General features: G+C 40.8%; 1 protein-coding gene and 2 pseudogenes across 1 annotated transcript; all 3 read right to left on the bottom strand.

Annotated features, from left to right (window-relative positions):
- Positions 1 to 3,581: 3,581 nt before the first annotated feature.
- On the bottom strand, positions 3,582 to 19,518 carry LOC111340293 (uncharacterized). The gene is made up of 6 exons (XM_088755517.1): positions 19,309 to 19,518; positions 12,869 to 13,607; positions 8,544 to 9,043; positions 7,911 to 7,941; positions 6,477 to 7,447; positions 3,582 to 5,694 (listed from the first exon to the last, which is right to left on the bottom strand). Exons 2-6 carry the CDS (start codon positions 13,575 to 13,577, stop codon positions 5,497 to 5,499), a joined length of 2,409 nt encoding a protein of 802 aa, XP_088611643.1. The 5' UTR covers positions 13,578 to 13,607; positions 19,309 to 19,518; the 3' UTR covers positions 3,582 to 5,496.
- A 2,334-nt stretch (positions 19,519 to 21,852) lies between these two features.
- Positions 21,853 to 22,450, bottom strand: LOC148734577 (uncharacterized; annotated as a pseudogene).
- A 3,558-nt stretch (positions 22,451 to 26,008) lies between these two features.
- The window catches only part of LOC148734576 (uncharacterized), a 2,350-nt pseudogene continuing 1,382 nt past the window's right edge, over positions 26,009 to 26,976 (bottom strand).

The following is a 26,976-nucleotide window of genomic DNA, read 5'->3' as shown; positions in this document are numbered from 1 at the left end:
TCCAAAAGGGTTGGTCTCGTGCAGTGGTTACGGTCTCTCCCTGTGAGTCCAGATGTTATCTGCCTCCAGGAAACGCATTGTCTGTCTAATGTTTCTTGAAAAGGCCAAGGAGGCCCAGGTCTGTGCACGGGTAAGGTGGGTTGAGGAAGGTGAGTCCTCCTCTGCCTATTTTCTCCGGCTCGAGAAAAAACAAGCTGCCAACCGACTAATCTCTGCGATGAGAGATAGTAACGGTACTATTGTCTCCTCTCCCTTGGCTCTTTGTTCTATCCTCCATTCCTTTTACTCTGAACTCTTCACTAGCTCTCCCACTGACCCTCTTGCTCAGTGCTCTGTACTTGGTAACTTGTCTTCTGCTCTCTAACGCGATCAAGCCGGCCTTTGTGAAGGTCCCCTTGAACCCCGTGAAGTTCTTGAGGCGCTCAGGGGTATGGCCCGTAACAAGGCCCCTGGTTCGGACGGACTCCCAATGGAGTTTTATCTCAAGTTCTGGGATACCATTGGTCCAGACCTTGTATCTGTTGTGAATTCTTGCTATCTTTCTAGCTCCCTCTCTCTCTCTCAGCGCAGAGGGATTATCTTTTTATCGTTTAAAAAGGGGGATCACCCTGATCCCCGCAACTGGCGTCCTATTTCACTTCTTAATGTTGACTATAAGCTGGCGTCTCGATCTGTTGCATGCCGCCTCCTGCGGGTAATCCATCTTGTGGTTAATCCTAACCAGACTTGTGGTGTTCCGTGGCGTTCCATTGGGGAAAACGTTGCTCTGCTCCGAGACGTTGTGGACTTTGCAAATTTTTCTGACACCCCAGTGGCTGTTCTTTCACTGGACCAAGAAAAGGCCTTTGACCGTGTAGATTGGCAATTTATGCAGTCTACCTTGATTACTATAGGCTTTGGCTCCTCTTTTATAGCTTGGATCAGACTCTAGTTCTATAATGTGGTACAGAGTGCGGTGAATGTTAATGGATATCTTACGCCCTTCTTTGCCCTCTCTAGGGGGGTCAGACAAGGCTGCCCACTCTCCCCCCCTGCTCTACGTCTTGGTGTCTGAGGCTTTGGCCGCATTCGTGCTAATTCTCGTATTCCAGGCTTACGTCTCCCCGGTTTTCCCCCACTTTCCCCTATTTCGCAATATGCTGACGATACTTCACTCATCTTAACATCAGATGACGCCATCAAGGCAGTTTTCGAGTCTTATGCTAAATTTGAGAAAGCATCTGGGTCTAAGCTAAACCTCTCTAAGTCTAAGGGGCTCTGGCTGGGGAAGTGGCGCGGTCGCACTGACCCTCCAGTCCCGCTTGACTGGACCACTTCTAAACTCAAGGTCTTAGGCATCTTCATCGGCTCGGGCAGCTAAGATGAAGATAACTGGCGGCCACGGATAGAGGCGGTTGATCATGTCTTGAAATCTTGGCGTTCTCGCTCACTAACCCTTCGCGACAAGGCTCTGGTAATTAATGCACTCGCCCTCTCCCGGGTTTGGTATGTGGCCTCTCTCGTCCATATGCCGGCCTGAGTGAGAAAAGAACTTTCTTCTTTGACCTTTTCCTTCTTCTGGTCCGGCAAGCGGGAGCTTGTCTCTCGCTCTGCTGTGATTCAGTATCCTCTATTTGGTGGGTTCTCTATGGTCGATGCTAGCTTTAAAGTATCTGCACTTTTAGGTCAATGGGTCAGACGGTTTACCTCTTCCCCATCTGGCTGGTCTACCTTTATGTCTTTCTGGTTTCTCCTTCGCTTTGGTGTTTCTTCCTCAGTTGTTTTTTCTCGTCCTTTCTCGTTTGACCCCAGGGTCTAGCCCCCCTTTTATCAATCCCTTTTACAAGCATGGCGAAGCCTTAATGGCTCCTTTTCCCAATCTAAGAACTCTCTCATTTTTTACTCTTCCTGTCCCTTCGTCTACTCCCCCGCGGCTGATATGACCACCAAGTCTTGTTACCTGTACATCCTGTCCGAAAACATAGTCCCTCCACATTGTATTGATAAGTTTAACTCTGTCTTCCCGAATCTGGATTGGTCGTCCACGTGGCGCTCCCTGACATTTTTTGATTTAGATCGTCATGTCATTGATCTTAACTCGAAAGTGGCACATGGCGTTTTGTATACTGCCCAGCGTCTGGCCTCTTTCGGCTTGCCTATCCTCCTTCCCTGTTTCTGTAATGCTCCTGTTGAATCTCTTCAGCACCTATTCTTCTACTGCCCTCTCGCTTAAAGTGTTTTTTCCTGGTTGCAGTCCTTATTGTTCTGCTTTTCCCCTAGGTGTCCTGTGCTATTAGTACGTTATGTTCGTTTTGGTTTCAACTCTGATGAGTTAGTGTTTATCCCTCGCGTGTTCGTCTACCTCCTTAACCTATCGAAATTCTTTATATGGCAAGCTCGGAATGACTTTCGGTTCCGCAACTGTTGGCCTGGCGCTGTGGACGTCTGAAGTTCCACCTCGCTATCTTTTACAAACGTTTCAAGTCCGACAGGCGCCGTCGTTTTTTCATCGTCAGTAGGGTGCCCGTGGCATGGTTGTATCTGTGCGTAATGACTCCTTAGTCTTCTCATTTTGACCAATTTATTTCTGTCTGGTAGCTTGAATGAGTGTGTCTTGTGCCACTTATGCTGGGTCTCCTTTATTGGTGTACTTCACAGTGGACTGCTCGGTCTTAGGGTTTTTCCCTCACCTGGGTGAGTGTCTCTTTGGGCCACTTGTGCCGAGTCGCCTTCACTGGTGTACTGCACAGGGGCATGCATGTCTGGTACCGTGTTGTAATGTCTGGTCCTGTTTTATGTTGAACGAGTTAGTGAATTTTTGGAGTGAGCGTGTTAATTTTTGGTGAGGTGGGGTTCGATACCCCAGCGTAGTTGGCGACTGGTGTCCCTCGTTGTTGGTGGACCCCAACCCTAAGGCATTGCACTTCAGCCATGGGTTGGGATTAGACATGTAGGTCGGCAGGTATTGCACCGCCCTCGTGGGAGCCTGGCCGTCCGCCTTAAACATAATAAACTTTGTCATTCTTTACGATATCACTCATGAAAAGAAATCCGTGATGAGTAGATCATAGGATGAGGTTTTGAGGCCCGTTTCTTCAGACCACGTTCTTCGAATGTATTCCTGTTCCCGAGAACCATTGTTTGACTGAGAGCCTTCTCTGAGGCTCCGGAGGAGAGATGATTCTTTTCAGAAAGGTGAAAGATTTAGGTAGTGCTATTTAGGACAATTTGTGAGATACCGTTGTATTCGAAAAAAATTCCCACTGAGGAACCGCCGTGTTCGCCAACACCTGCGTATTTTCTCGTCAAAAGTGCGTCAAAACTCGTTTGCGCGCGATAATCAGCGATTTTAAAAAAACAAAAAGTTGTGTGGATTGTTGCTAAGACTGAGAAACAGACAGAAAATGACCGTAGGAACTCTTCTAAGGACCTGACTTCCCAAACGAAGAAGACAAACTAAATTTCTCACGAGAAGGATGTTGTGGTGCGTTTATAATCTTACGTTAATTGTGTTTGCAAACTTTGTGGGCGAAAATAAGGCAAAATCAAATTAGGATGCCATTTAGAGATCATTTAAAATCAACTTAAGATATTCATTGGAATATTTTTCCATGATTTAATAAGCTAAACAAGTAGAGAAAGAAAGAGGAAAAACATGATGTACCCTCATAACCAATAAGAAAAATAAGTAAGAATAATTAAACTGAGTCACGAACTTACTACTGAATAGTGTCTCAAATCATAGAAACCTCCTCTGAATTTTCTTCTATGAGAATTTAGTCGGTCATGTTAGTTTAAAATCCCCTGCCTTGATAAAGTTCTACAATAAAAACAAGAAATGGGAGGGGGGCAGTGGCCTTATGGTTTGTGCGCTCAACTCCGGATCGAGTGGACCAGGTTCGAGCCCCCGCCGAGGACTTTGTGTTGTGTTCTTGGGCAAACCACTTCACTTTCACAGTGCCTCTCTTCACCCAGGAGAATAGATGGGTTCTGACGAATTTAATGCTGCGGGTAACCCTGTGATGGACTAGCATTCCATCCAGGGGGGAGTAGAAATACTCCTAGTGGCTTCATGCTACGGGAACCGGAGTTAAGCGCCGGTCCAATGGGCCACTGGCTCGTAAACAGGCTTTACCTAATTATCAAGAACACTAACTATGTAGAATTTAAGACGAAACAAAAAATAATTAATAGCGACATAACCATCTCACTAGATGGGTTCTTACTTAGTCGACCACAGTTAGTCAACTTTTTAGGAGTACTCATTGATGAAAATCATTCCTGGAAATCCCATATACATCACATTTGTAAAAGAATATCTAAGACCCTGGTTTGATCTCCAGGGCATAGATTTTTAATCTACAAAAACTAAATTATCTTTGTAATTTACACTTGTCTAATCCTATTTAACTTCCTGCAGCATAGCTTGGTCTTCTACTCATGTAAAAAAATTCTGAACCGAGTGTTCCTGCTCCATAATCGTGCGATGCGAGTTATATCTAAAGCTTAATTTCGCGCTAATACTGCTCCATTAGTTTTTAATTTGAACATTTCAGATATCTTCAAGATTAATTTTTTTTTTCATAGTCTTATTTAACTTTTCCTTTCACTACCGTTTACTTCCGCCATCATTTCTTAATCTATTTGTCCCCAATAGCTTCATGCATTCGGAGAATACCAGAAGAAGCACTGATTAATGATCTCATCATTGTCGAACTAAGGTTAATTATGTTTCTGTGTTTTTTATTTTATCAAATCGATAGATATAATGACGATTGAGATTGGTGGTATCGCTGACTTATACATACCTTTTTCTCTTCCTTTTTTCTTTTCTAGTAAAGAGGCCTTCCTCGTATAATCCCCGTAGTTTCTGGAGGCCCCCTTGCCATCTATTTAAATATTGTTTAAGTATGTATTTTGACGGGCCCGTTAAAATACGGCACAACCCGTACAACTCAGTGATACCACACAACCAAGCGTCTCATGAGATAGATGTATTTTTACGAGTTATGCCGTGTTTTGACCAGCACGTAAGGCGAGCCAAAATACAAATAACGAGTAAAATACTCAGCGAAACGACTAACCAAAACGTCTAATAAGTTATTTATCATCCAACACGCCAAATTGTTGTTTCAGTGCGGGCGAATTTCGCGGACTTTTATTTACGGGGAGTGCGTGACAGAAGTATTGAAGCGGACGTGTTGCTGTTTCTATTTTCTTCAATAAATGATGGAATTCCATTGTTGTCTAACCGCTTTTCTTCGTAGGATTTATCCAATAAACTTGGATCGATATTCGCCAGCCATTCCGACTCTTCGTCGTCAAAAAATGATTTAATTGTCCGCCATGTTTTTTGTAACTTCAATCCAATTCGTCGCTTGCGCGATGCGAGAAAACCTGTTTAACCGGTTCTCGGGAGTACAAATACATGATATTTGTACGCGTCTTGGGTGTTATTTGTACTCTACGAAGTGTAGTCAAATATTTGCACAGAATAATAAATTATGAGCTATCTGCTTACTGCGACTGTTCCAGTTCAGCAATGATTTCTTTCATGTTCGGTCTGGTCTGAGGCTTTTTTTGTACACATCCCCGAATGAGTGTTCTTAGCACTCTCTGCATCACCATTGCGATTTGCTCCTCACGTCTCTGAGGGTCTGGCATTTCACGGATATTCATCTCACAAAGAAGAACACCAAAACTGTAGACATCGATCTGATCACGAAAAAATAATAATAAAATCGTGAGCATGAGCGTGCGTACGATTTTTGCATAGGCACTCTTCCGTTTGGTGGTGTTTTTGCCTGTTTTTCAAAGAGTTTTCCGTTACCACTTTCGAACGATCTCCACAGAATTACAACACTTAAGTTGTGTGTATAGAATTGGGATAATCTATCATATATTACAAAAGTTAGCTCTTTTTAGTAGAGAAACGTTCCTTTTTAACATGATTTTACTCTGCATCGAAATTATAGTTTTGAGGTATTCTGTACAGTAACCTTTAATACGTATGATGCACGATCCTCGCAGTAGAGAGCGCTATATATGCAATAGCGAAAATCAGACCTGAAAAAAATCAGGCCTGTACGGGATTCGAACCACTAACCACTGCGATACTAGTGCAGCGCTTCACCAATTGAGCTAACAAGCCAACTGGGAGCCGGCCGTTCAATTGATTCGTAATAAACCCGTGATGATAAATCAGATACAATGTATATATGAAAGTTCATATATTTAGAACTGCGGTATTTTTTTTTTCAGGTCTGATTTTCGCTATTGCATAAATAGCGCTCTCTACTGCGAGGAACGTGCATCATACGTATTTAATACCGCAGTTCTAAATATATGAACTTTCATAGTAACCTTTAAATTCACAGTACTTGATCGGTAGGCCACGCATTAGAGAAACTCTCATCGGATTAGAAGAAAATAAAACTGAGGAGCTCTATCATAACGGTTTTAACAGAAAAAGCGATCATTTTGAAGAAAAGTTTCACCTTTTCCGTTTGATTCGCAGTCATTGCTTCAGGTGCACTGTAACGCCGATCTCCAGGATACATTGTCGTGGTGTGTTTCTTAAAATTAACGGTGCCACAACCTGAGAGCTTGGCTCGCCACTGTTGCCCCTGTCGCCACAGTAACACCTTTGAACTGCTCACATTACGATGAAGAATAGGGCAGGGATGTTTTTGGTGGAGATAGTTTAGAGCTCGAGCGACATCCAGAGAAATAACGAAGATTTCTGTCTGACAGAGAGGTTGGTTCTCTAACAGTGCTTGTAAACTCGTTTCCATGAGCTCTGTTACAAACAATTGACTTCCTTCGTCATTTGTTGCTCCAATGAACTGCAGCAAACAAGGGTGGCGACAGCTTGAAGCCATATGCATTCCTCGTTCAAATAGTGTTAGATTGTAAGGACTTCTAACTGTCTCGTGGATTTGTTTCACAGCTACGACACATCCACAATACTTGCCTTCGACCCAAAACCCCCAAGCTCCATGACTAAGACGTTTGTCCGTCAATTGAATTTGATCACGAGAAATAACCCAGTCTGGTGATTCTTGAGCTTTACGCTCAAATAACTTTCGTCTGGTTACTGAAAGAGTTGTTTGAAGTTCACTTATCTCATGGTCTCTCGCTCTTAACTGGTCTTTTAAGATAGCAACTTGACGCTGTAAAATGGACATTGGTTCATCTTTTTCATGTGGTTGCTCCCCGACACTTATCAATTCTTCTTTCACGTACTTCAGATCTCTAACTTTCTTTGTCACGTTTCTCAGCTGCTGCGCCATTTCCTCTAGTTCTCTATGTGAATCTTTCTCGCGCTGTTCCATTTCCTTTACGATTCTAGCCTCTCTTAGCTCTTTCTTTCGTAGTTGCGACTGCAATCGTGCAACCTCCTGTTTCATTGTTCTCATTACCCATTTCAAATTTTCTTCTTGCTCATTTTTCTCTGTCTCTTCCTCTTCTATTGATAAGATGAAAATTATTGACAGTTTTTTTTCGTAATAGGGCTAAATAAAGGGACTTTGTCTGGTTTACCTTTGAATAATTGTTACCGCATGATTGAAACAGATAGAAGGAGCAAAATTACTGGTGACGCAAAGGTTAGTGAACAAGTCTGAGGATAAAAGTGAAGTTTCAGTGATTTCCTTCTCAATCAATCTTCACCCACTCGAACGAATGTTTGAACTAATATATTTGATCCGGTTTCATGGGGTCTAAATAGCCCTCTGACCAAAGGGGGCACCGCCATGCTGAATATTCATTTTCACCTGTGATGCTAATGAGAACAAGGAAAATATTTCAAAACTGGAACAGAATGTGGAAGTCTCATTTCTTTCTTTTCCTTATCATACTTCTGCCGTTCCATTCGTGCCTGTATCTTTCGCTTTTTTGTCGCCTACAAACTAACTACTCTTCCTACATACCCTTGCGACTTTCACTCTTGAGATCTTCACCCTACGAATAAATAAAAAAGTTTTTATTGAAATGGTACAAAGTAACAACATCCCTTTAAAAATGTATCGTTGTTGACTCTCGTTCAAGTGTTACCCTTGTGATAGACCGGTCAAAACTCTCACTTGCGTGGCCTACTGCTTGGCTGGAAGCTTGTTCATCAGGAATCTTAATTTTTTTTTTTCTGAAACGATTTTGTGTCGCAGAAAGTGAACTGAAAACAGAGCTTAAGGAGAACTAAATTTACGCAAAGTTTTGAACACAACGACGTGCAACTATGTCTTTGGGGCTAGGACGAGTTTTGAAATTATCCTGGAGCAGTACAATTTCCATGCATTACCTTAAAGATCCCGTAATTTGAAATCCTCTCATTGAAAGATTAAAAAACCCAAGAAAACAAATGAGCGTTTTGTTTCCGTATTTGTCATACCTTTCTTTTCTTATACACGTTATTTTTCGAAGTTTCAAGTTTCAAAACTTTCTTGTGCAACACAGAGAAGAACTTTTAGAATAACGGACCATGAGCATTTAGAAGACCAAGTTCTATCTGACGTCGAATGTTTGTGTCAAACGCTAAGTAGGCTAAGATAACCACAACTACCAACCTCGTCCACGAGAAACTGTTTGTGTTTATGGTAGTCCTCCTCCCTGATTACAGTTCTCAGTTTCACTTCACTCAGAGAGAGCCTTTCTAAAACTTCTGAGGTAAAAAGTATCTCCTCGGCAACCTTATTCAGGTGGCCGCTAGAATAGTCTTTCCATAATCCCTCAAGAATTTCCAGTGAACTGCAAGCAGTGGTTATGCACAAACTTCCGGTACCGTAATGCAGTATGCGGAGCTTAAGCTGCTTCGATAAGTATTCCAGAAGCAGCGTAAAGGATTCTTTAAATGACAGAATGACTTTCCAGATGTCAGAGGCTTCTGATGGATTCTGGCCATTTCTTTGATTTCCTCCAGATGTTGCTTCGGCAACCGGAGATTGTGGTCGCTGCTCTTCTACGGACAGCGGGGTTATACCTGTAGATCCGGGGCCCGAGTGGAAATGGGCTAAGTGTTGCTCTCTGCGAGAAAATCTCTCCAGCTCGAAGGTAATTAGAATAGAGTCTGCAACGCATAAAAATTTAACTTTTTACTCCGTTGAAAAATAAGCTTATGTGATTTTGAAGCACAGTGGTACTGCGTCGATCAAATCAAAGCTTCAACATCCCCACGGGCACCCCCTCGCCTCCTTTGGGTACTTGAACATTTGAAGGCTGATGTGTTGAAATTCCCGCCTTCTTGAGGCCAAAATTGAGTTCAAATGCCCTCCCAAATGCCACGCGTTTTCTCAAGTTATTTCAGGTTTTGAATTTGTCATCACACTTTGTTCAAGCTTTTCTAACACCTCCCCCTGCTAAGTATTAACAATGCGTTCATCGATCACAACAAACTTAAGTTCAAACGGCTGACTTTCAAAAATTTTTAAGTTGGATTTTCCGTCCATTTCCGACTGCTTTATACCTGTAGAAATCGTTCACACTGTTTTATAACTAAGTTAATCAGTGACATTGGACACTGCGTTTTTTTCGACATATTCTTGTTTAACTGGTTTGATCACGTGTGTTTTGACATATAATAATCTGATTTCGTTTTAAGATTATTATGTTTTTTTGATCGAGCGAATTGATGTATGAGTGATTACAACAAATTAAACCAAGGTTAACGGAGTTTCGAATACGACTATTAAAATACCTTCAAAATGATTAGAAAACATGTTTTTGAATACTTTATGTGGAAAGTAATCGATATCAAAGTCCTACAAGCGACGGAAACAGCTTCCGTGTGAACGATGCTCCGATTCCCCGAAGGGATACGCATTATGGCCATTGAGTGATAATCGAACTTTCTGACTTTTAGTGGGCCTAGAGACAATTTAACGATTCCACGGCCGGGTCAATATTATGTTTAAACTAAGACACGCGTCCGTAAAGTGTTATTTAAACGAAGGTTTTGGGTCAAAACGGACAACTTCTAGAATTTTCTACATGACGCAACGCAATCTTCTGGCCGCCAAGTCAAGTAAACAACGATCTAGGCGCGTGTTTCGTACACGTAAGAAGTTCGTACGTTTTTCACTTCTAACAGTCTACCAGGGAATGATTTAAATAAAGCTTTCGCCTTGAAATATTTCTTGGTCATTTTCGTCTTGCTTCTTAATTACGGTTTCCAGGTGATAAGTATAATCCGCAGGCGTGTTTGTACAGATGCGTAAGACCTCCGCATCTTTAAATTTTAAATTTGATTTCTGAGGAAAACTTGACATGCATCTATGATTTTTCCTTTGAAAATAAGTTATTTAAATGGTCATCTTTCATCGGAACTTGTTTTAAGGAAAAGTTGATTTCAAAAAAATTCACTTCTCTCATTTCCCCATTGGCACGCGAAACACTCAATCAATCAATCAATCAATACTTTATTTACCCACGTAGCGTCAAGGAGCTCATAGAGCTCGTTCAAAATACGTACGTGCCTCTAAGATTAAGAATCTAAAAAACCTAATACATACTGTCAAAACCTAATTGATTAGAAATTAAAATAACTAACAATTAATATTAAAATTTAAGTTTGTACAGTAAAATTCAAAGTCACTTAAAGACAGGTATAAAATGGTAAAGCAATAGCTTAAATAATTTAAAATTAAGATTAAAAATTAAGTTTGTACAATGAAATTTAGAGTCACTTAAATACAGGTATAAAATGGAGAAGCAGCTAAAGTTTCAATGTTCTCAATAGCTTCTTAAAAAGGTTGATATTATTGGCCAGTTTTACACTTGTAGGTAATCCATTCCACAGCTGCGCACACCTATAAGTGAAAGATTTTTTCATAAAATTTAAATTAAATTTAGGTGCGCACAAATTAATGCCGGTTCCCCTCAGGTTGTACATAGTTTCCCTAAAAATGAAAAAATCTCTGATGTATTTGGGACCGTCGTTATGCAAACATTTATATAACAGAATAAGGGATTGTTGCTTCCTTCTCTGGTCTAACGTTTCCATATTCAAGATTCGCAGCAATTCATAATAAAGGGTAGACTTGAGATAACCTAGCAGTGATCCAAGAATATAATAGTTGGTATCTTCTAGCCGATTCGCTTGCACTTTCCCCAATCCAAGAAAGAGGGGGCAACAGTATTCAAAATGAGGGAGAACGAAAGTTTTATAGAGCCTTAACATAACATTGTCAGGGACAAAACGCCTGATTCTCCTAAGTGCGCCACTTTTAGCGTATACCTTTTGAAGCTGTTTACTAATGTGATCCTTGAAAGATAGCATGCTATCAAGTTCAACGCCAAGTATTTTGATAGATGGCAGTGTCTCAATGACAGAGCTATGTATGGCCAGGTCGTAACTGTACTTACAGGGACCAATGGGTACTGCTTGCGTCTTTGTGTTGTTGATCACCAGATGATTCTCTCGAAACCACGATGATAACCGCTCAAGACCATTATTCACTACAAATTCGAGAACCATGGACGAGACGTGTGAGACATACATAGTTGTGTCGTCGGCGTATGACCTCAGAGATACATCCGGTATGGCGTAGTTCAAGTCATTTATATAAATGTTAAACAGCAGCGGTCCGAGGAGGGACCCTTGGGGAACGCCCACCATTACTTCTGAGTAGCTGGAGCAAACACCGGATAATTTAACTCGCTGTTTTCGCCCCAACAAATAGGAAGAAATCAAGTTTAATGCAGACGGAGAGGAGCCATACGCTTTTAATCTAGCCAATAGGAGGTTATGATTAATAGAATCAAATGCTTTGGACAGGTCCACTGCCACGGCTATAACTGCCTCCCTTTTGTCGAGGCTTCGCCTCAAGTCCTCAGTCATCTTCAAGAGTGCGGTGCAACAAGAGTGTTTCTTCAAGAACCCAGATAGATTCGGATAAAGATGTTCATGGAAAGCGCCGTACAGCTGGTGAAACATAACCTTCTCGTACACTTTAGAAATGGCGGTAAGAATGGAAACAGGAAGATAATTTTCTTTGCGTGTATCCTCATCTTTTTTAAATACCGGTGTCAAGTTCCCACTCTTCCATTCGGTTGGCCATGATTGGTTCATAATCAGATAGTTGATCAGCTGTGTTATCTCCTCCGTTAGGATGGGAGCAGCGCGCCTTAAGAGACGCGGTGAAATTCCATCTACGCCAACAGCCTTACGGGGATTTAGATTGTCTAAGATTTGACGAACATAGCCGCAGCTCACAGGCTGGAAGACAAACTGATCTGGCAGCATTTTGCTAGCGATTAGATTTACACTTGGATGATCGTTGAAGTTATTTTCACGGGGATTTGTTGAAACTAAATTGGCGAAATAGCTATTAAATATTTCCACCACCTGCCTGGGTTCCGTCGTGACCACACCGTTCTCTACAAGAGTTATGTTACTTAGTTTATTTATGCCAGAGTTAGGAAGAAGAGGCTTCATTTTCTTCCAAAATTTACCAGGAATCGTTGGTTAAAATACTTCTGCCTCTTGATTTTTATGGGGACAAAATTGTCCAATAAATTTTATTTTCGGTTTGAACCAAAAGGGGCACGATTTAACCAGTCTGATCCATGAATTCTACGAGTAAAAAGTCTCTTTCACCGCGGCTGGTCACTTGCATGATCACGGCTGCGGGAAACGAGTTTTTCAAACCACGCGCAAGCACACACCACCATGGCGTGATGCGCAGCCCGCGTGTGCATTGGCAATACCAGGCACCGTCCTTTTCGTCTGGAGTGGTCAAAAGTTATTTAGATTTAAGTACGAACAGTCTAAAAACATCGTTTCGACCTTTGACATGATCTGAAGGGTTTCTTAAGGGAGGTCAAGGTTATGATCGAGATCAGTTCCTCCTGAGAGGCTTTGAAATCCTCTAAATATTATTTCAGATACACTTACCTAACTTTTCATTAAATTTCTGAAACTGATCTTTGACATCTATCTTTACTTGTTGGAGTTGATCTTTCAGATGCTCAACTGAGCCTTTAACATCCATGTCTTTCTTGTACCACAATTCAAGTTCTTCGACGCAACTTTGTGCCTCTGGAGTCAGGGGGTCAGTTAGCAGTCTACCAATAGACTTTTCCCATTCATCTGTCTTCAAGGGGCCGAGGTTTCCAGCGATTCTTAGGAGAGCCTCACTAACCTCCTTCCATAGATAACAAAACTCGGAGTCCGAGATTTCCATTTTCTGGTTGTGGCCGTATATGGAATTTCGGTAGAATTTTATCCGCGCAAGATCTGCCTCAAGACTAAGGTCTGAGGTAACTGGCAAACTGTCCCATCCGGTGACTGGAGCTGTAAGATTACATATTGTTCTTAACAATCTAAAAGTCAAAGTAATGTCAAAATCGGTTGACTTTCCAAAGGTACCAGGGGACGGATAGAGGCAGCTCCACTCTGCCCTGGAAAGCTTTGCTTTGTTCAGCTGTGACCGTATCGCAGGGTCGCCGAGCTTTAATGGAAGGTCTTTTGGCAAATGAATGGTGTCAAATATTTCCCGTAGGAGCCTGACACCTCCACACATCAAAAGTCGGGTTAAACGCTGAAAATTTTCCTTTCCATATGTTGAGCGCAAAGTCTCTCCTGCATCAGTGGCAGAAGCCATTTTAATGACGTTTATCAAAAGTAACCTTTCCTGCAAGATAAGGTCAGCGTGTGTTATTTAAATACATCGTTTTAGGCTTGTCCAGTATTGCCCTGTTTTCTTGGTCAGGTGCATTGCTCGAGGGATTTTCTTTCACCAAAATTAGACTCTTTCTACCCGTAAATCGACACGCACTAACCCTGAAAAGAAATTGCGTGTCATCCACACTAAATTACCTTAATCCAACAGCGATGAACAGGTATTTTTAAAAATCGTCTAAAATATGATTGGGGAAGAAGGGCGTGGTTGCCTCATGCGTTGTGCCGATGATACACTTACGTATATGAATTGTGAGCGTGAAATTTTTACATTTTCCTTCAGGGTTGATTGAACGATCACTAGGAAGTGAAGTGAACTTGGCCGGTCTTAGCCGTAAAAGTCCGTACACGTCATGAAATTCAATTAAGAAAAAGGATAGCACCGCGTTCCCGCGCAAAACTGAAAACAAACCTTCCAAACGCTTTTTAAATTACATATTATGAATCCTTGGTGGTTAAATTGTAAGTGCCATCTTTGACTATTACCGCAGCGAAGGGCTGTAGAGAGAGCGGTATAGGCGGCAGTCAGAAGGGCGGAGAGGGTAGGTGGTGGGGTTATAAAAATAACGCCTGCCTGAAGTAATTTTTCATTGTGGGAAACTCCGTTCCCCAACGAACAGAATTTCTGATTGGTGCAGGTAAGCTCTATCTATCAATCACAGGCCAATTGAAAATAACTGCAGGCGGTTTTGTAATTGCTTTTGGGAAAAGCTTGACATTCCAGATGCTGGTTCGCAACAAGCAAGTCATGATGGATTGACGGGTAAACCTTCCAGCGCAGTTGCGGTTGTTCGCTCCAAAGTACCGCCGTTTGCGATCAAATGAAAGATATAGGGTGCGACAAATATCAGCTCATATTTTCATCCGCAGAGGAAGTCTTGTCGAAGGCATTTCTTCCCTTCGCGCTGACGAAGGGTTAACGCTCAAGACATCAGCTTTGAAACTCTTTACGGTGGCCAATTTACATAATCAACTCAGTTGATAAAACCAAATTACCTTGTTACCCCCAATGACGCACCACCACAGTTTGTTTAGAAACTTACCCCCTCAATCAATTTCTTCCTAATTATTGTTTGGTCTTATCACGCAACGTACTCTCTTCCTTACCACCGCGCTGTGTGACGAGGCTGCGTTGGCAACTACTTTTTTCCTCACTGGAAAAAACTGTCTTACGGTTTCACTCACTGGCTCTATGTGTGATTGTTTGGTTCAAAAGACTGTGCCTCCGGCTTGTAGATGAACTCGTTTTGATCGGTTACCCGCTCATTTCCGGAAATGCAATGGCCTACCACTTATTAAAGGGTGCCATTTAACAGCCTTCTTCACGGCTTACCCCACCTTCCCTCCCACCTAACTCAATATCAAACCTAAACGGTCACAAGCTTTAATCATGGTTAACTAGTTGCGCCCTTATAAGACACCTACACTGCAGTTTAATCAACTGACCAACCATATCTTTTACTGAAGATTCTTTCTCATGACTCTATCAGTTTAGTGAGGATTTTAAGATATCTTAAGAAGTACAATATGGGCTCAGAGTTGACTACAAGTTTCAGAAATTTTAACGCAGCCATGCTGCTTTTCCAACTGGACCTTAATAGAAGGCGTAGCTGCTATGGTCGTAAGTTACTACATACCACGGTGAGGTCAAATTCTTGAACTTTCGCGTTCACGATAGGAAAGGAGATACAGATATTAGCTGAATAGTTAGTGATGACATTTTCACCAACCTTTCCCAAGTTTGAAATTGGCGTAAAATCAACCATGAATGACATATTAACAAAGAATTGTGAGCTCTCTAGCCAGCGTAATGGTTCATGTCCTTCGAGAGGACTTCGTCGTCAAAACAGTCGAGGTTTTGAAAGGTCGTCTAGGGTCGTCTTTGAAAGGTCGTCCTCCTTTTATTTAGAAATTAAAACGTGTTTTTGGTACCACTCCTCCACTTACAACGCACATGCAGTCAGCTTAAGGCTTGATACTAAAGTATAACTGGAGCTTTTACTTCAAGGGCTAGATTTGCTGACTCAGAAAATAATTGCGTCAAGAATTTGCATAAAGTACATTTAATCGAGAATCTCGTTTATGCCCTATGATTGCTCTTTTAGCGAAGGTTGAAAAGATCAGCAAGCTATACTGGTTACTTTCTGTGTCGACTGCTTGGTTAAATATCCGCTTGTTTGCTTTTAAAAGCTCTCCATTGATCACATCTCGTGTTTTGACCGTATTTTTTCGATACAATTACGGGTTTACTTGTCACTGTTAATTGCACTTTCTCAGACAAATGCCATTTTTCCAATTAAACAACCTAAATTTGCGACATAATCCCACCCCGCTTAAAAAGAAATTTCACAAGAAAGTGAATGCTACTGTTGGTCCACTTTCCACACAATTCGCACGTACTTAGACGTTTTCTACCGATCCAAAAAAAAAAGAAACACAAACCTACATTTTTTCAGGTATTCCGTACGCACGGGGCAAAGTACAGATAGGCAACAACCAAATAAGGTTCTCACGTTGTTATGACTACATGAAAGCCTTTGAAATATGATACTTTTCTCATCGTTTCATTTATTTACACTTGTTCCGAGAACGAGGACCAACAAAATACCTTCGGTAAGAGGCTATTGGATATAAAATAGAGTTCTTTTTTGCCTTCTACAGCAAAATTGTGTGTAAGAATATTTTTTAGGCAACCCGCTGTATCAGAATAATTTTGATTTTGTCCTTGGCGAAGGAGCAGCAGTAAACACATTCTTAGCCTCCACGCATGCCTTATTTGGTCTCGTCACGCAACGGGGGGAGTGAGCGCGTTGTGTGACGAGATCAGGCAACAGCTGTGAAGGAGACTTTAGGAAGCATGGCACAAATATACTTTATTTTTGCGAACAATTATTCAGACACCTGAGGCAATACAATAAAATACGTGTGTCTGGGTTTATTTCAAATAATTGGAAGGATTTTATTGGCTCTCCATTTCACGATATTTTCATTCACTATTGAAATTTTCTGAGAGTAAACGCTCCGTTTCTTTTACAAAAATGAAAACATTAGTTACCAAGAGTCCCAGTTCAAAGCATCCATCCAAAGAAAAAAAACTCTTGGATGCTTTGCATGCCTATGTTTTTTTAATGGCCAGGTTTGCCACCGCGTTACACTGTCACGACTCCATAGGCAAATTTTGTTCGATTCGAAAGGTTGATACCTCGATGACGGTGGACTTCGAGGTATCTTCATGAATTTTTCACTTACTTTAAAACAAAGCACCATCGTGCAAGTGGGTAGAGATTTTACGACAACTTAATCTTTGAAATGGTTTTAAATAGACCCTTCCACGGTTTTATCGGCCATATTGGTTGGGGGTCAAACAAAACCTCGTTGCGTAGCAACGAGCCATAGAATCTCTTATGATAAGAAGACGCGCATCGCTCCCCTCGATTAAATTTCCCTTTGTTCAGGAACAAAAATTAATATTCATCGCTGAAAAAGAGAAGACATCAATAAAGGCGAGTGACTTTTTCTCCTCTCGGCGAAAAACCTTTTCTTCTCTGCGTTTTATGGGAACATTGAGATCGTTTTTCTTTGGACGTGACCTCGCGGCCGACATAATGCCAGAAGGTCAGAGTACAGCTTTTCCGAATGACTTTTTGTATTTAAGTAACTTAATTGTGCAGAGGAAAAATTGAAATAAATGTGTTTACGTGCTCCTTAAACGTTTTTGTCCAGACAGGCTAACATACTCTTGAAAAACCAATAACTCGGCAAAGAGAAACCCTTGGTTAAATGGGTTTTGGAGATAGTTGTTCTGTCGGCGGCTGTAACAACGATAAAGGAGATCCGAAAAAATGGGTCATCCACTCACATGTACAGAAGTTATCGTTCCACAAGCCCAAGCAATTATTAATTGAAGCATGGTCTCGACAGGTTCAGGAGGGAAGAAAATATTTCTCAATAGGAAAGTCAAGGGAGAGTGTTAATTGTCGTCTGCTCCAATCATTTTCGAGACGGGAAGCCTTCAGTAAGCAATCCAATACCTACTCTTTTTTTTACTCCTTTTGAGCATTCAAATACTAAGTCACCCAAAAGGCGGCGATTATCAACATCAGTTGATAATAGTGATATCATCACTGCAAGTGACGAATTGATGAAAAGTGGAGACGATTCCCCAGGGTTAAAACTGTGTACAGCCTCTGCACAAATAACCAGAGATGCTGATGTTCGACTCTATACTGGCATGCTAAATACAGATGCTTTCAGAACCTTATTTGAGTACTTACTCCCATCATAAATCCTAAAATTTAAAACTACACATTATCGATGGCTAAAAAACATATTCTAATTTCTCAACCGAAAGAAGTGCTTTTTAAAATGCCATTCTCGCACCATGGCGGCCACGAGGTCACCTTCAAACAACATATCAATCTGCCCATAAAACGCAGTGATAAAAAGATACTTCGCCAAAAATTTGGCACTTACTTTTAGTAACGCCTTATCTATGTTCCCAATAGATTTGGAGACGAAAATAAGCGATTTTCCATTTATAAAGTTACGATATTGAGCGAAGGTACCGACGCGCGTCGAATAATTACAAAAGAATATATTGCTTGTTGCTACGCAACGAGGTTTTGTTTGACCCCCAAACAATATGGCCGTAAAAACCGTGGAAGGGTCTATTGTTTCGATGCGAAGACATTCGACAGGAAAAGCGATTTGTTTGGCAAACTAGACCTCGCCATTGAATCGAATTCAATAAAGGAAAACATCTGGCATTTTACGTTTGTTCACAGTAGTTTTAACGCTGTTATTATGATTTTACGTGAACCTAAAGACGGAGAATTGTGATAGTAGCCGAGGCGACTTCAATGCCTCGCGTGACCCAGACGTTTACAAGCTCGAGAAACAGAAAATATCGCGTTGATCGACTTTGATTTGACTCTGAAGTAGGTTTCTTTCAAGCTGACTGTTCGTTTAGTTCGTGGGCGCGATCTACTCCGGTGCAAGAGGAGGCTTTGTGCCACGTTCAGTCGGACGAGACGAACCTCATCATTTAGCCGCATGTTTAAACATCATCAGCATTAATAATATATTCTAGAAGAAACCTCATCTAAAAGGCTAATTTTACTTATCCTTAAAAGATACCACTTTCCGATGAAATTTCTTTGTGAGAATGGAAGTACTTGAAATGGTATGATCACCTTTAATGCGCAAATCAGAAATTACTAGTAAAATTGGTAGGTCAGTAAAACACTTCATCAGTCACTCTGGAATGGATCCCGAGGGTAAATTTGAAATTTGTGATTTTTAGATGATTGGGGTCCGGTAACTTTAACTACTTCTCAGTTCTCACAAAAAGGCTGAAGGAAATGCAAGTACAGCGCGCGAAATAAAATTATGAAAGGAAGTTTGAGAAAAAAAAATTAACTTATAGATTCTTTTGACGAATGACAAGCGTCAACAATGGCCGATTGTGACTTTCTTTCGGCCTGCACGCTGTTGCTGACAGGGCATGCAAACCGGCAGAAATTCCTACTTAACCTCCTACTGCCAAATAGATAAATAACTCGATCGAAGGGATATTTTTTTATAATTACGTGCTGCAGTATTTCACTCCGAAGAAGCTACTTAGTAATGACTGAACAATAATAGGATGCCCTTACCCTCAAGTCTCGTCTTCGATATTGATTCTGTCTGTTGAGCAAATAACTAACATGCGTGTTCCCCAATAAAGAAAACCATTCAGAAAGCAAACGCAGTGTCCCTTACACCGTCTCGACTTAAAAGCTGTTCGAACGTAAATGGAAAGGTCCACGAAATCTGCGCGTGCCTCCGTCTCTGACGCCCAAATCCCGTTTGTTTATCAACGGAAGCTACAATTTCACGCTGCTAAAGAATAGGCTCCTTGCACTAAGAAGTCACGTGATCTTTTACGCCATGTTGGAGGGCAAACAAGTCGGTTGCTAAGGGAAACAATAGGGAGCTTAAGCAACCACGACGACGAACAGAGGACGACGACCGGAAGTAGCGAGAACGCCACTGCGCAAGCGCGAACCAAGAATTCCGTCGTCGTCTTATCGTCGACGACTTGAGATGGACCAGTTTCACGTCGTCGTGAACTTCTGAACTTTAAAGCAATTTTTCTCATCAAAAGGTGCGGCTTTACTGTCGTTTTTTGACAGTCTATGGCCGGTTGGAGTTTGTATTCGCTTCTTCGGTTGATTTAAACCTCCCTGTTCAGTTTTCTAAACAAATAAAATTCGAAAACTCACTAATTCATTTTCCTTCCTTCGCACAACAGATGTCAAGTCAAGCGGTGAAAGCGATCACGTTAGGTTTAAATTTATTTGAGTACATTTTATGAAAGAGTGCTGTTTATCATTTTTATCGAATGAAAAGGTTTAAATGGCAGTGCAATACACATCTGCGTTCGGTCAAAAGCTGTGTGTATGGAACTGCCGCTTTATTGCTGCTAAAACATTTTGCGTGTTGCTGTTCTTCCGTCGAGACGCTTTAAACAGCAAAGAACTCTTCTGATCGGTGTGTCAACATGAGTTTGAGTACCTCTCAGGTTTTGCGAATCTATTTTCGAAATGTTTGATAAAGATCTAGATTTACAGCCTTAAAAATTATTCCGACAAAATCAGACGAGAAAAAATAGTATTCTTGTGCGCGACGACTGATCTGTGCCGATCGCTAGCTAGCATTGATTAAATTGACAGACTTGTGTCCTTTGCCCGCCAAAGCAAGGAGTCAAAGGTAGAACATATCGGGCTAAAGCATGTTGAAAATCAGGCAAGCCTTGGGAAAAATAGGTTTGTTTATACCAGCAACACTTAGAACTGAATTTAAATCTCAAACAACTTCCGTAAAATTTATATTTTAAACTTTTATCATGCGCAAATTATTGTAAATAAAGCTAAAGCTTAATAATTCCTTGGACTTTTGGTGTTCAAGAATTGAATAACCTACTCTCGAACTTCCGATATAGGGGACAATTTGATCCATGACTGAGAAGAAGGTTTTGGACGTCTCTGAACGATGTCATTTCTTAAACTGACGAAGTGAGAATAAACAAAAATTTCAGACGTCGTCGTCCTTGAGCAACTTCACCGCTTAAGTTTCATTTTCCTGCTAAAAACGACGTCCTCCTTCCAGACCCTCCGCGATTACTCGACGTCGTCGTCGTTCCTTTCGTCGTGGTCGCTTAAGGTAGCTCTATATAGTATTTTAGAAGGCTTTGGGTATTACATATGCATGAATAATTAAGTCTCCCTTGGCAAATTTTTATCTCCCAGCACTCGATAGAAGATCAGTAATGAAAGCCTACAGCCTTAGACTATATATGGAAGATCCTTTCAGAACCTTAAAGTTGTTGCCATGGCAACTACTGATAGTGCTTAGCTTGTATTTTTTTACCTACCTGACTTCTAGATAGTGTTTCTCTGTTTCTACGCGGTAAATTTTCTTTGTTATTGGGGAAACAGAGTTAACAACCAAGGAGTTTCAACTGATAAAGCCACATGAAAATTAAATCTGTACATAATTTTCAGAGTAATTCGCAATTTTCGTTTTTGACGCGTTTTACATTTATAAGTATGATGCACGATCCTCGCAGTAGAGAGCGCTATTTATGCAATAGCGAAAATCAGACCTGAAAAAAAAATCAGGCCTGTACGGGACTCGAACCACTGACAGCTGCGTTACTAGTGCAGCGCTCTACCAATTGAGCTAACAAGCCAACTGGGAGCAGGCCGTTAAGTTGATTCGTAATAAACCCGTGATGATAAATCAGATACAATGTTTATATAAAGTTCATATATTTTGAACTGCGGTATTAGATAAGTATGATGCACGATCCTCGCAGTAGAGAGCGCTATTTATGCAATAGCGAAAATCAGACCTGAAAAAAAAAAAAAAAAAAAAATCAGGCCTGTACGAGATTCGAACCACTGACCTCTGCGATACTAGTGCAGCGCTCTACCAATTGAGCTAACAAGCCCACTGGGAGCAGGCCGTTAAGTTGATTCGTAATAAACCCGTGAAAGGAATAAATCAGATACAATGAAATCGAGGATCGTGCATTATACGCATCTAATACCGCAGTTCAAAATATATGAACTTCATATATTTCATGAAGTAATGGATTTTTGCAATTCTGCGCTAAATACCTCGCTTCGCTAACCAATCAGAATGCAAGATTTTATTCAATGATGCGATTCAAATTGAGGAAGAATTTTTCTTAAAACTTTTAGGTGAATTGCTTGGTGCCACATATAGTGAAAACAAAATTTAAAATACACCTGACTTAAACGGGTTTCTCTTTTTTTCGATGGCGACCAATCTTCTACCATTCCTTTAAAATCTAATTTCCTCTTTGCCTTCCACTCCTTTATCCCACGAGTCCTGTCGTCCACTTCGAGTGGGTTTCTTTTGTGAAAACCGACCCTTTTCGTCACGCATTGGTGGTTGTTTTTCCCGTGTCAGTTGCACCTCTGCAGACACTCCAGCTGTTTTCTGTGTATCATTGCCCATGGAGCTCAAAGCGAAGCCTCCAACCATAAAAAGTGCACCGTGACCACTCTGCGACTTCCTTCGCGTTCGATCACGACCGTCTACCTTCTCTGATATCGGCGCATTAAATGCTGCGAATTGACTCCAGTTTAACCACGTCAAGAGAAGACGGAAGAAGTGTATCTTAAAACACATTTTTAGGAGTTTGTAAGTGGAACGTGACTCGTGGTAAAAGTCTCGCCGCCATGTTTAGTTTTGTTCTTCTTTTAAATACTCGCGCGTTCGCGCCATTCGTACCCATGCTTCGCGCGCCGAAAAACTATATAGAGCCACCTTAAGGTGGCTCGTACCGGTTTTCATCTTTTTGATGGTTTATAACTTTGAAAGAATAACACAGAAAAACTGACTAAGGCCAGTTGAACACTTTTACGGGGTTGAATTACATAATCATTGGTTATCCAAAAATAAGTGTCATTTCGTCACTAGCAGTTTCCGTGGCAACGCTTTCATAGGCTTATTCAGACGCATTTTTTAGGTTGTGGCTTAAATAAGTAGAAAACTAACCCGGTGACCCCATGAATTTTTCAGTGATTGCTTTTGGCACTTGAAAAGGAAAATGCACGAAGATTTTTAAAAAATTATACGGAGTGCAATTTCAGAAAATCTAGCAAAAAGGCAATTTTCAGAAATCGCAAATTTCCTTCCGTAGAATTTTCTATTTTTTTTTTCTGATGATTCCTTTTGACGTTATTATCATATTGGAACAATAAAAAGAAGGGGTCGCCGGACTTGTTTTCGTGCAATAGCTTTCGTGAGTTTAGCAATCTCCACGCGCGTTCTCGCGCATTTAAAAATCTGGATTATATAAGATCGACATTTGCTCGTGATCTATTATAGCTACCGCTGACAATTGCGTGTGCTCACGCGCGCGCCTACGATGTGATGTTTACAGACGTTTACTGCTAATTAAGAAAATCATTAAACAGCTGTCAAAGATAGCCTCCTGGGCTACACACGACTTCTGGCTATATCATATTATTTTCCTTTAAGTGTCAAAGTCTTCTTCCACTTCAGGAGTTCAGGTAGATTACCCTTCACTTGAGTTCTTTTTTTTTTCGCCATCGCAAGATTTCATATCGTTTCAATAATTCTTTTAGATGTGAAGTGAAGCAATCTTTACTTCTCCGAAAATCGTCTTCTTTATCTTAGTTTCTATCTCCTGTATTCACAGTGGCCGCTCAACACATCAAATACATGTTCTTAGGTGAACTTCTCACGAAAGTGGAAAAAAATCCACGCGCTGCCATCTTTGTTTTGAATTTTCATCTTTTGATCTCGCACTTCTTTCGTACGTTTCTCTCGCGCGTGACACAAGAGTTCTCTGTTCCCCGCGCGAGGAAACTGGTACGAGCCACCTTAAAAATCCTACACACGACTTCTGTTATAGCTACCGCTGGCAATGACGTGTGCTCGCGCGAGCGCCTACAATCTGATGTTTCCAATCGTTTACTGCTAAGAAAATCATTAAACAGCTGTCAAAGATAGCCTCCCGGGCTCATCTTAAAAATCCTACACACGACTTCTGGATATTTAACAACTATTCACCAAAGTGGAGGTGGTTAGTGGTGGATGTTTACCGAGCCGCGAAGCGGCGAGGTAAATATTCACCGCTAACCACCGACACTGAGGTGAATAGTTGTTTTAGTATATACTAAAACAATGAGATAAGATACACTGCTTCGTCGTTAATTTGAGTGATTTCTTCGCTTGTCACGGATGCAAACCGGGACGCCATTTTTTCTCGAGTTGCTCGGAGGTAAATAGCGAAGGATATTCGGAGTTTGACTAGCCAATCAGAGCGCGCCTTCAACGCTATTTACTGTTTTAGTATATACTAAATCATATTATTATCCTTTAAGTTTCAAAGTCTTCTTCCACGCTTCTTTCAAGAGTGACCTGTTCCCCGTACTAGTTTCCTTGCGCGGGGAACAGAGAACTCTTGTGTCACGCGCGAGAGAAACGTGCGAAAGAAGCGCGATATCAAAAGATGAAAATTCAAAACAAAGATGGCGGCGCGTGGATTTTTTTCCACTTTCGTGAGAAGTTCACCTAAGAACATGTATTTGATGTGTTGAGTGGCCACTGTGAATACAGGAGATAGAAACTAAGATAAAGAAGACGATTTTCGGAGAAGTAAAGGTTGCTTCACATCTAAAAGAATTATTCAAACGATATGAAATCTTGCTATGGCGAAAAAAAAAAAAAGAACTCAAGTGAAGGATAATCTACCTGAAGTGGAAGAAGACTTTGAAACTTAAAGGAAAATAATATGATATAGCCAGAAGTCGTGTGTAGGATATTTAAGATAAGCCCGGGAGGCTGTCTTTGACAGCTGTTTAAAGATTTTCTTAGCGGTAAACGATTGGAAACATCAGATTGTGGGCGCTCGCGCGAGCACACGCAGTTGTCAGCGGTAGCTATAACAGATCATGAGCAAATGTCGATCTTATCTAATCCAGATTTTTAAATGCGCGAGAACGCGCGTGGAAATTGCTAAACTCACGAAAGCTATTGCATGAAAACAAGTCCGGTGACCTCTTTTTTTTTATTGTTCCAATATGATAATAACGTCGAAAGGAATCATCAGAAAAAAAAATAGAAAATTCTACGGAAGGAAATTTGCGATGTCTGAAAATTGCCTTTTTTCTCGATTTTCTGAAATTCTACTCCGTAGAATTTTTGAAACATTTTTGTGTATTTTCCGTTTCAAGTGCCAAATGCAATCACTGAGAAAAATCATAGGGTCACCGGGTTAGTTTTCGACTTATTTAAGCCACAAGCTAAAAAATGCGTCTGAATAAGCCTCTAAAAGCGTTGCCATGGAAACTGCTAGTGACGAAATGACACCTATTTTTGGATAAGGAATAATTATATAATTCAACCCCGTAAAAGTGTTCAACTGGCCTTGGTCAGTGTTTCTGTTGTATTCTTTCAAAGTTACAAACCCTCAAAAAGATGAAAACCGGTACGAGCTACCTTAAGCTCCCTAATGGCTGCCTCGTGAGACGACGAAAGGTGAGTTACGCAAATATTTGCTCTACTTGCTTCTTTGTTTCGAAACAAAACGATCTTTATCCACTGAGAACTCTCAAAAAGAGAGACTGTAATAGTTGCAGACCAACTGATGTATTTGATTTGTCGGAAAGCTCCATATTTGCTCGTGTTTTCGCGTTCGTATAATCCGCACTTTGCCAACTGGTATGTCATATCATTTTTTTTTAAACTCCCTTTCAACGCCGGTTTTGTCTATTTTTTTTAAGTTGATATTGTTAGGCGAGGATAGTCGAGTCAATGTAGTTTCCAGAATGGTAGCGAATAAACATTTCTGAGTGAAGGTGAGAAAAATAAGTGTTTACTTGTATCCTCACTATATACTGGTTCTATTTCAGATAAAGAGATCACAGAGTGTTATGGAATTTTAGATCTTTTGGAGCCTAATAATAGTGTGATGGCTGATAAGGGTTTTAATATTGATGATCTATTATGTAGTAAAGGGGTAAAGCTAAACCTTCCACCATATCTTTTAAATCATGCACAGTTTTCATCAGAGGAAGTCAAAGAAACAAAAACCATAGCCAACGCCTGGATTCATGTGGAGAGGGCCATACGCCGAATTAAAGAATATCATCTTTTCGACAATGAAATTCCTTTGTCACTTTTGGGCACTGTCAATCAGATGTGGACAGTGGCATGTTTGCTTGTAAATTTTCAGGGACCATTAATTTTGAAAAATAATCTGTCTTAGGAGGTGCCACAGGGTGTTATCATTATACATGTTAGTGATGTAAGTGTTCTCACAAAAAATAGTTAAAATAAAACATGTCAACCTTATCCTTACATTCTTGGAAAAAAATAGGATCAAATACTGTTCTTTGGCAAAAAACAAATCATCATTGATGTAACAGAAAAAGTCACACTAATCCAGGCCAGAAGTACCTAATTGGCATTGTACTTGTAAATAATATGCATGGTTCTTGTTTAGGGTTAATCCATTTGAAATGGGGTCATGCTTAAGGTAAGCCACATCATCTAATCTGATTGTTCCTTCCTGGACAACCTTTGTCTCAAAGAAGCCATAGGGACTTGATGAACCATTTTGAGCTGCCTCAATATCTTAAACCTTCCTGTCTGGAAAACTTCCAAGCCAGGGGCATTTTGGATTTATTACCAGACCACTTGAGTACAAGTTTACCATCCCTTTCTTTGCTTTAGTGGCATATATGGATGCTGCTCTTCCCCCATTTCTATAGCGGGTTCATAGAAGCTGTCTGTACAAGCCTAGATGGCTGAAGTTGTTTAACAAGAGTATCAAAATTAGAAATTCTCTTTGCCACTGTTCCAAACTTGCTTGCAGTGATTCTTTTTTTTTCTTAATGAATGCCAAAGGTCACTTTCATCCTGTTCTCTCAGTTTTTCTTCTAAAGCATATACCATCTCTAAAGTGACTGTGATTCTAACTTTGCTGATTTGTTGCTGTTCAAACAAATTGACTCATTGTTTTTGAACCTTTAACCTGCATTTGGAAGGGGTAGCTTGGGGAATGAGGTGTGAGCAGAACCATTTATAACATTTTTCTGTGAGCCTTTGTTGCTAAGATATTACAGACCCCTTTGGCACCATTCCAAATTTGGTTTGTACAGAAGGAAGATGTGAGCTTACAAAGTTTTCCAGATCTGGTAACAAACTCCACAGCAAAGGCTCAGGATTTAGATTTTTGAGTTTAGCTTTTTGATCAGGGCCCAGAATATGATACTGCG

This window comes from Stylophora pistillata, chromosome 3 (genome assembly GCF_964205215.1).
Source record: "Stylophora pistillata chromosome 3, jaStyPist1.2, whole genome shotgun sequence".
In the NCBI taxonomy this organism is placed as follows: domain Eukaryota; kingdom Metazoa; phylum Cnidaria; class Anthozoa; order Scleractinia; family Pocilloporidae; genus Stylophora; species Stylophora pistillata.
The sequence above is the reverse complement of the archived record's forward strand: the minus strand, read 5'-3'. Positions and strand labels throughout refer to the sequence as shown.

What these genes read in the sequence shown, in the direction of transcription:
- LOC111340293 (XM_088755517.1), bottom strand. Translation starts at nt 13,577, where the DNA reads ATGGCTTCTGCCACTGATGCAGGAGAGACTTTGCGCTCAACATATGGA. An exon ending in GAAATTTAATGAAAAGTTAG is followed by an intron (nt 9,044 to 12,868) that starts GTAAGTGTATCT and finishes TATGCGTTGCAG; the next exon opens with ACTCTATTCTAATTACCTTC. An exon ending in CAAGAGTGAAAGTCGCAAGG is followed by an intron (nt 7,448 to 7,910) that starts GTATGTAGGAAG and finishes TCTTATCAATAG; the next exon opens with AAGAGGAAGAGACAGAGAAA.